A 10240-nucleotide genomic window follows, 5' to 3' on the forward strand; every position below is an offset into this window, starting at 1 on the left:
GAACAGAGCTTTCCATTCTAGTTTGAAGCTGATAAGTACCTTTACAAAGAGCTTTGAAAACAAAGGTTAGGAGAAATAGATAAAATAGATTGGTGTTTATAAGGTAGCAACATGTTATAATGCTGGAGGAAGAGGATATTGTTTTCATCAATTTTTGGGGGTTGTATAGAACAGAGGAGATTGCTTTCCTGTGAAAAAACATTATACAACAAAACCAATCTGCAGAATGAGAATGGGCAAGTTTGTGCTTGTGTCTGTTGGCAAAAACCACAGCTCTAAAGAAAGGGTTTCCTGAATTGGGGTCCCTTTGTCAGCGGTCAGAATGATAAAGGATATAGGAAGACAATTTACATGAAGGTTTCTTATTAAAACCAAATGCATATTTATGAATGTTCTCTGAGTTTCATGTAAATCTATAATTTGCTTTTTTTCCATCAGTGAAGTAAAGGAAAAGATGGATTTACTTAACAATTTGACTAATTTGCACCCTTGTTCAATTTACTGATTTTTTTAATTGACAGAAAATATGCTCTTTTTAATTTGAATGGTTGGTGGTATGTTTTAACATTACATTGGTTTTATACAAAGGAAGAGGTTGTATGTTCACTTTGGGAACACATTTCATTCAGTTTCTATTTGATTGTATCTGTAACATGTCTCTTTCTACTCTATATCTTTGCAAAGATATGAACAAGATGACAGATTTTGTAAAGCACTTAGTGCCTTTTTCTTCTTGTTGACACTGAGTACTGTGAAGGGCTGAGCCCTAGGAAGAAGAGGGACACTTTGTAGTCAGTAAAGTAGCAAGTAAAATAGAAGAAGTTTTTTTTGTACTAAACTCAGCTGTTTATAAAAAGGGGCACTTTGCTCCAGTGCCTTCCAACTTATAGCTCAACGAAAAGCATGCTATTTGCTGAAACAGCAATATATGCCAAAGTATAAATATATGCCACACCTTTTGCTAATGTGACAACTCTGAAAAGGTCTTCCATTTAGAGGGTAACTACATCAAATGCTAGAACAATTATTTGTGATATGGTCATTGTCTTGGGTCATAGGGCTGTGGCCAAAATAGTTTGAGGTAATGCAATGGGAAAGAAGAGCTAAAAATAAACTGTAGTACAATATATTATTTTTGTCCAGTGCCCTCCCCATGTCCCAAAGACCCCAAACCAGCTCGTCCCAAAGACCCCAAACCAGCTCTTCCCAAAGAACGTACAGTTTTTTAAAAATGAGCAGATGTAAGGACTTGATGTCACATTAGTTGAATGAAATGGAGGGTCTGTCTCTGTGTAATGAAATCAAGGTGGACAGCAATAGGAAGCAATTATTGAATAATAAGGTCACAGTTTGTTTGGGTTGTATTCATGCTTTGCAAAGAAGCTTCTGTCCTTCCTATGGCAGTATAAAGGATTTCTTTACACCTTGGTATCCGGGAGTTTCTCATTCTGTGTTAGCAGAAATGGTAAACATAAATTAACAAAGACAGTTTGCTGAGTTTCATTTTCTACTGCATGATATGGGCGAAGACACAGTAAAAATCTTTCTGAATTCAGGGAAGATATGCACATAAATAACCATTATTTTGAATTATTTAGTGATAAAAAAAATTATCAGAATTTTTAGACAGAGGACTCCAAGGCACATTTTGACTCAAATATTCTCAGAAGAATAGGGTAGCAATTCAGTGCTCTGCTCCAGACATTTTCATGGCATAGCCGGTTGCAGTGCTGATTGCCAGCAAACTCAAAGTTGCTGTGTGGAACTTTAATCCAAAGTTCATCAAATATCTGTTCATGGTGTTGAGAAACTATGAGCTACCTGTCAGGAACTGCAAATTAGCCATAAAGGATATCTGGAATCACAGCTCCATTTCCCAGCAGTCCCTTCAGCGACTATTTGGCTATAAACTAACCGTTGATATGTATTTAGACCCCTGCTCATACCCATACATATTTAAATGTCTGTATGCATGTATATGTATCTAGATACTTGGATATGGAGTTTTATCGCAGTGATAGGCACCTAAGTTAGAGTTCTCAGTCTAATCTCACTGTATAGCTAACAGAGAAAAATAAACACCTCAGAGTGTGATTTAATACACATGAAATCTGAATCACTCTTTGAAAGTGTATCTCCACTGACTAAAAAGACCTGACGATGGATAAAGTTATGTACCTGAAGTATGAATCTCTCCTGACTCCTTGGTTCTTGTAAAATTTTCCCTTAGATATTAAAGAATATTTTTCCCAATTCTCAAAACTTCTGCAGGTTCAGAAAAAAACCCAACCATTTCAAATCACATTGAAAATAAAACCAAAAAAATTGAGAAAGTTAAAAAAACCCTTATGAGACAAAGCAACCGTCCAAATTACTGTCCTTTAGACAAACTGAAATATTCTGTTTAAGGTTTAGTTTTTAATGAAAACATTAAAGCATAATTTACTTACATTAAAAACAAAATTAAAAATCTAAAAAAAAATTAGGCATTCCTGATAAATTTTTCTCAAAGTATACTTGCCCTTTCAGCATGTACATTTTCTTGTGGAAAATTTCAATTTTTATCACTTCCTGAAACGATGTTGTTTAATAAAATAATTCCTGACCAGAGTCTATCTCTGTTTGTTTACTTTACTTTGCTGTAGAGTGATATTTCCATTCTCTGCAATTCTTCCTGTTTTCATTGTTAGGGGTATGAAATTAGCAATTCCACAAAGGTATATATGTAATCATATTTTATGAGACAGTTTTCCAAAATGCAGTATAGAGCAGCAGCTTCCAACTATGGGTGGGGAGATGTTTACTTTATGTAAGAGTTTAATACTTTCAGGACATTGGGAGTAATTTCTGCCTGACTTTATGGAGATGCATGTATTCCTCTGAGGAGGACTGGGGCTGTCCTAGACTAGGAAAGCTGTGGTGGTGGACAGGAAAGAGCCCTGGGCTTCAAAAGCTGTGGAAGGAAGGAAGTGCTAAGTGTGCATGTGGTGGTACAAGAGGAAGGTGGAAGTACAGAGGTAGGATGTGCATTTGGGGATTTGCTGGGGGGTATTTGGAGAAAGAAAGAGCAGAGTCATGACTGATTCTGGGTTTCCACCACACTGACTTGGAGTGGGCACCTACAGCTGCAGATTGCTGTGCCTCCTTTCACCTCTGATGAATATGTATACTAATTGAGGTAGAGATTTAGAGAATGCAAATTTAAGAAAGATTACAAGCCACTTGACATTTAAAATAAGAGCAAAACATAACGTTATTTTAATCAAAAGTATGAAGTGATCTTGTGCATCACATGTTGAATTTGAATACCTTTTAATTTGCATCTGCATTTTGATCAATTTCAGGTACAAAGCAATTGTAAATCCCATGGACATCCAGACCTCCAGTGCAGTGCTATGGACCTGTCTTAAAGCCACTGCCATTTGGATAATCTCCATGCTCCTAGCAGTTCCTGAAGCAGTGTTCTCCGAACTGGCTCACATCAATGACACAGATAATGCCACTTTCACAGCGTGCATACCATACCCCATAACAGATGAAATGCACCCAAAGATCCATTCTGTGCTGCTTTTCCTTGTGTATTTCCTTGTCCCTCTTGTGATTATTAGTATCTACTACTATCATATTGCAAAGAGTTTAATAAAAAGTGCTCACAACATCCCTGGAGAATACAGTGAGCATTCCAAAAGACAGGTAAGCAATTTGCTTTTTACATCCTGTTGAAAGATCTGTGTGTGGTATACACTTACAAATGAAAATAAAGGAATTATAACACCCAAATTGTTGGATTTTGCAGAGGATTAGTTCAGTTTCCACATGAACTAAGACAAGAATTATCTGAAAAATCTCCTCGTTTTCACAATTACTCAGTATTTGGCACAGTATGTAAATTAATATGAACAAGGAAAAATATAAATTCAGTGCCATCAGTGCACATTCCTAACAGTAAATGACATTGGTACATGTGCTTGGATGTGCAGCTAATGTAACCATTATTTGTGTTCTTACTATAGAATGATGTTTTTGTAGTTAATGCTAGTGGCTTCACCTATCTCTATAGGCAACCATTTTGGGAAAAAAATCTTACATGAACATTTGATAATTGTCCCTCTTTTATTTGTACTTGGAAATGAGAAAACTGACATATGCAGGGAAAATTTACATAAGGGATCTAAGGTCTTCTCAGATCAAGATGTGCTGAAAAGATGAACACAGAGCATTAACTGATTATTTTTTTTTACTTTCTCAGTAGATCTTCCTTGGATATAATCCTGAACTCACACTTTCCTAATATCCTTTGTATTATAGATGCTATAAAACTCTTGGTATAGATTCTATATACCTTTGAGACAAAGCTTTTTAAAAAACAATTTTGAATGATTTTCTCTTCCAGTATTTTGTAGAACTACTTCCATACTAACTGAAATCTCCTTGCATATATAGTATGTACATATTCATTTAAAGGAAAGACTACATTCCCTCATGTCCTTTTTGAGCAGCATTTCATTTCTACTCTAGTCTGTTTCTTGTCAAAAGTGCATACATATTGGCACTTCAGGTATTGTTTTATTTTCTTGTGAAATATAGAGAGCCTTTTGGCTGAACTCTCTAGATGGAAAAAAAAACTTATATCACATTTCTGAACTGACATGTATTTTCAAAGTAAGAACATATTTTTTTCATTCTATGTGGTTTTTTTTGCTTTTTGTTAATCTATGAGGCTCAGAAGAATAGAAAATTCCGCTATACTTACATATCTCCTAGCAAGAGGAAATAAATTCAGACTATTGCTATCAAATCATGTTTCTTCAGGCCAAGCGTAAAATTTACTCTATACCTCTGCACCTTTTAGTTTGCTCTTGCAATCTGAGTGCGAATGCTACCAAATTGAAATGTTAGAGTTTTCCCATCTTTTGGGAATTCCCCACTGGTTTTTGTAGATAGAGACAGGATTTTTTCACAAAATTTTTCACAAGGATTATTTTAATAAATTTTGAAACTCTGTTAGAATAAATTTGCTTCTTTTCTTTTTTTTTCCCCAGAAAATTGAGTAGAGCTGGAAAGCTTTCCTGCATTTGCAAAACTTTCATACCTCATATACATAATAAATCTTTCAGGAGGAATATGAAGAAACTTTCTGTCTCTCTTTGGTGCCTTCTACATGGCCAGTTTATCTCTCTCTCTCTCACTTTGCATCCATTGTGTAGGCTCATATCTTGCCAAATTTTCAGCCAGTCTCAACAGCGTCACTGTAATCCATTATAATTTAGTACTCAAATTAAGGTACATTTCATTATTTAAGATTTAATGGAACCTTTCACCTTACTCTGTAATTAAGATGCTTTTTACTGTGTAATGCAGCTCTGGTGGTTTCTCTAGGAGAATCTGAGCTGAGGCACTCAGGAAAAACAGTGGGATATAAATACATATATATATTGAATAACTAACGCCCTAGTAATGTCTCTATATTTCACTCACAATGGCTCTAGATTTTAAAGCCAACAGTTTCTAAATAGCTTTCTAACTAAAACTTAAGTTTCAAGCCAAGTACTGAGAGCTCATCAGAAAAGATTATGATTCATTACATCCATTGGTGCTTGCTTTCAGGCTAAAAGCCAGTGTTTCCTTGGGTCATGAATCAGTCTTGTTGCATATATCATATAGAAAGAGCAACCTTGTGTAACTGCAAACAGCTAGGATCTTTCAATGAAAATAAACTGAAAGTGTGAAAGTAAATGAGACAGAACAAGTAATCCAGCCCCTGAAGGAAGCATTTTTACTGGCCTTACTTATGATAGTTGTTGAAGCTAATATAAAGCAAAATGCTACATGTTTTAATTAAATCTGTTATGTGGAGTAGTTCTATTTGTTGTTGTTCATTTGGGTTCTCTTCATCTTTTTAGATGGAAACTCGAAAACGTCTGGCAAAAATTGTTCTAGTTTTTGTCGGCTTCTTTGCTATCTGCTGGTTTCCTAATCATGTGCTATACATGTACCGATCTTTTCATTACAATAAGATTGATCCATCAACAGGACATATGGTTGTTACCTTAGTGGCCCGAGTGCTAAGCTTCTGCAACTCTTGTGTCAACCCATTTGCACTGTATTTTCTCAGTGAGAGTTTCAGAAGGCATTTCAACAACCAGCTTTGCTGCAGGAAGAAAGCTCAGCAAGAGAGATCTGCCAGCTACTTGCGCAACTCTTCTGCCATTCAAATGACTTCCCTGAAAAGCAATACCAGGAACACAGTAACTACCATGACACAACTGAATGGGCACAACTTGAAACAAGAAATGTCATTATGATTTAATATGTGTGATTTTTGACTGTGAAACAAATTTGAACATTTTATTTGCAGTTTGTAACTCACTTTTGGCTCTTGTGATTAGATGCTCTGAGTTCTCAGAATAGAGGATCTCTCAAAGTCTGGCCAGTATGAAGTTATCTCACACCTACTCTGACTCGTAGATAGAAATGAACAGTACATTCTATTGAGAAACCAAAACTGACTGGTGTTACACTGTACTTTAAAGGAGATGCTAGTATGTGTTTAACCTAAAGGAAAGCAGAGTATCTGATATAATATTGCTTCAAAAAGTATAGATTTTCTGATCTGAAAAATATGTATTTTCAACTGAATATTGATCCAGGCTTATGTTCTACTCTAATAGATTTTGTGTTATTTTAGCTGTGTGGTATTTACAAACATTGCTCATTAAGACTGTTAGGCATTTTGAACTCAATTAAAGGGCCATTTCAACACATAGATTCTAGTTTCAGATAAAAAAAAAATATTCAAGTATTGAGTGCCGGGTCTTTACCTCATTTAAATCCACCTTGTTTGTTCACTTTGGTAGACATACATGATGAGATTTTACTCTTTGAGCATTCTGTTTGCTGCTAAGGTCAGAAGTTTATCTGTTAAAATGTCATTCTTTTCATGGTTAACATATCAAATGGAAAATGTGTGCATCATGCAGGTTTTCTATAACTCAGTGTCTGAAAGCTCATTTCTCTAACTGTTAAGGCTATGGCACCATTGGTTTAGAGTTTCTGCATGCTATATATTTGCTGCTAACTGTTCATATCAGTACACAGCTAAGAAGGATGCTAAGTGTACTGGGAGGCTCAAACATTCAAAAAAGTGAAATTTGGAGTGGCTACTTCACACAAGTTCTGTAGCAAGTCTTCATACAGCTCAGAACAGTCTCAAAGTGCAAAACCCAGATTAATACCAGACAAAACCAAACTGACGGATGCCCTGCAGGAGCACACTCAACATACTCTGGTCACTAATGATCATCCAGACCATGGGGCCAGACAAGTCCTAGTCTGAAACAACCCCCAGCTAATCAAACATGGGTAGCTGGCATGAGTAGCTGGCATTGGTTGATCAGTACCAGCTGTTTGCTTCCTGTGTTTAGAGCACATGTCTTATGAGGAGTTTCTGAATGAGCTAGGATTGTATAGTCTGGAGAAAAGGAGGCTCGGGGGGACCTTGTCAGTCTCTACAACTCCCTGAAAGGAAATTGAAACCACGTGGGGGTGAGCCTCTTCTTCCAAGTAATAAATGACAAGCTGAGAGGAAATGGCTTCAAGTTGCATCAGAGAAGGTTTAGATCGGATATGAGGAAAATATTTTTCACTGAAAGGGTGGTCAGGCATATTTGAATAGGCTACCTAGGTAAGTGCTGGCATCAGCATCCCTGGAAATGTTCAAAAACTATGTGTATGTATCAGTTGGGGATATGGTTTAGTGGTGAACATGGTGGTGCTAGGATAATGGTTGAATCTGATGATCCTAGAGGTCCTTTCCAATTTTAATTACCTTGTGATTCTATTTTATGCTACTAGATCTACTCTTCATGCACACACCATACCAGTCTCAACAAGGCTCCAGTACTGTTGAAAATCTGACAGTTTTTCTTTTCCTGAAGGCCCACAGGCATAAATAGTTAATGCACTTCTGAAAATCCTATCTGATCTGCCTAAAAGGAGGATTTTCTGTTTAGTCATTCTGTTTAGTCATTTTCTGTTAGTCATTCCAGTGCCATGGACAGCATACATCTTTGTCGTTATTCCTAGGAGGACATTTTCAAGATACAGTGCAGACCTGGGATTAAAACAACTGGGAATGCTGTGTGAGGCTCTAGTACCAATTACCATCATGTCCAGAACAAATTTTCTAGGAGGATTTACTGCTCTTTTTTCAGTCACGGATCTATGGTAGGGATACCTCATACAAAGCTTGCAAAACTGCCCTTTAGATCTCAAGAAAGCAAGAAGTTCAGCTCTAAAATAATATATATTTTTAAATTTTTTTTATCGGTTCACATGCCAACATAGGTAGTCAACTAGGCACAAAGACTGAAACCTGTTGCTGCTACTCATACAAGGCTGTTAATATAAAACCTTCTGAGGGGGAGTCAGAGCTGATTTCCCCCTTACACAGCTGCACAGTGTCAGATGAATAATTATTCCCAAGCCAAGTGAGAGGCTAGCTGGGGCAGGGTTTGTTTCGTGTCTGAGCTTCAGAAAGAAAATGCTCACAGTGTCCTTCTTAGGAGAAAGGGCAATAATGGCAGATAAGGGCACCTTGTGGAATTATTTTGTTATGGCCAGTTCATGAGCCAAATGTAATTTTAAAGACCTTTTTCTTTGAAATTGGATGGAACTGCTCCAGCATAGATCTCTCTGTCACAACACTGTATCCTGTACTTCTGCAGTGACTTGTCTAAGGTGAACACTAGAAAGTACACCAGAAATTAAGATTGGATTTCAGAATTAGTTTCTAGCCTTATAATTTCAAAAGCTGAAGTGCTAATGCAGTGTAGCAGCTCCCTGTTCCTTTTGTCCTTGTTTATGCACTTGCACTTATTTAGTTCTGTTTGTAACTGTGGAACCATCAGAAGTTCAAAATTTCTTTCTCAATTCCCCTGTCTGTAAGACTAGTTATACCCTTTTTTTTTTTTAATTTTTAAAGCAGCAAGAAGTTAAATTGATGTAATCTGCACATAGTTTAGCCAATTATCTGAGAAAACATGAGCTAGCAGTGTGCCCAACTGGCCAAGAAGGCCAATGCCATCGTGGCCTGTTTGCCACAGTAATACTGTGGCAAACAGGTCCAGGGAAGTGATTTTTCCTCTGTACGCAGCACTGGTGGGGCCACACCTGGAGTGCTGTGTCCAGTTTTGGGCCCCTCACTTCAGGAAGGATATTGAGGTGCTGGAGCAGGTCCAGAGAAGAGCTACCAAGATGGTGAAGGGACTTGAATACAAGTCCTGTGAGGAGAGGCTGAGGGAGCTGGGGTTGTTTAGCCTGGGGAAGAGAAGGCTCAGGGGAGACCTCATTACTCTCTACAACTATCTGAAAGGAGGTTGTAGCCAGGTGGGGGTTGATCTCTTTTCCCAGGCAGCTATCAGTAAGACGAGAGGGCATGGTCTTAAGCTCTGCCAGGGGAGGTTTAGGTTGGATATTAGGAAGAAATTCTTTACAGAGAGGGTAATCAGGCATTGGAATTGGCTGCCCAGGGAGGTGGTGGATTCTCTGTCCCTGGAGGTTTTTAAGACGAGACTGGATGTGGCACTTAGTGCCATGGTCTGGTAATGATGGTGGTAGTGGATCAAAGGTTGAACGTGATGATCTCAGAGGTCCTTTCCAACCCATCTGATTCTATGATTCTGTGATTCTATGAAAAAAATCTCCAGCTGTTACCACTCAACAGGGAAAGTAACAGATTGAAGTTCTTAATGTCATCTGGCATAGTCCAGTTGGATGGACTTATAGGGTGGTGTAATGTATGTGTGCAGCATTCAAATGAGAAAACCTATGAAGTTCAGTATAGATCAGCTCCATACTACCTGCCCTACCTGATTGCAGTTGCCCTGTGGCTCCAGTGCCTCCTTGGAAGACTTTACACAAAGGAGTCAGTTGATTCGAACTTGTAAATCTATGTGTAATGGTTTAGGAAACTGTCATCCTGTCGTGGTTGAGGAATGGTAGTCTGCGATCTGGTGTTCCCAAAGTTTTGGATTCTGCACTTCTGATCAGTCTCAAATCCTTTTTACTCACAAATATTTTATACCTGCAAAACACAAAAGCTTAATCTTCCTTTGTCAGTTCTCAGTGCTGATCACTGACTGCAATCAAGTTTCCCATTTATTTTTGCTGGTTTTTTTTTCTGGTTCTCAGCTCCTCATTTTGTTTGGCAGTCATTCTGCACGGCATAGCACTTCACAGG

At 37.7% G+C, this 10240-nt stretch overlaps 1 protein-coding gene across 1 annotated transcript in view; it reads left to right on the forward strand.

Annotated features, from left to right (window-relative positions):
- NMBR (neuromedin B receptor) overlaps window positions 1-7753 on the forward strand; it is a 19520-nt gene extending 11767 nt beyond the window's left edge. Inside the window, exons 2-3 of the mRNA XM_027901103.1 lie at window positions 3345-3693; window positions 5904-7753. Coding sequence (XP_027756904.1) covers window positions 3345-3693; window positions 5904-6305 — 751 coding nt within the window. The 3' untranslated portion in view covers window positions 6306-7753. The remainder of the gene's footprint in view (window positions 1-3344; window positions 3694-5903) is intronic.
- Window positions 7754-10240: the final 2487 nt, after the last annotated feature.

This window comes from Empidonax traillii, unplaced genomic scaffold (assembly GCF_003031625.1).
Source record: "Empidonax traillii isolate 1590-97213 ecotype Southwest subspecies unplaced genomic scaffold, ASM303162v1 scaffold762:size303542, whole genome shotgun sequence".
Taxonomy (NCBI): Eukaryota; Metazoa; Chordata; class Aves; order Passeriformes; family Tyrannidae; genus Empidonax; species Empidonax traillii.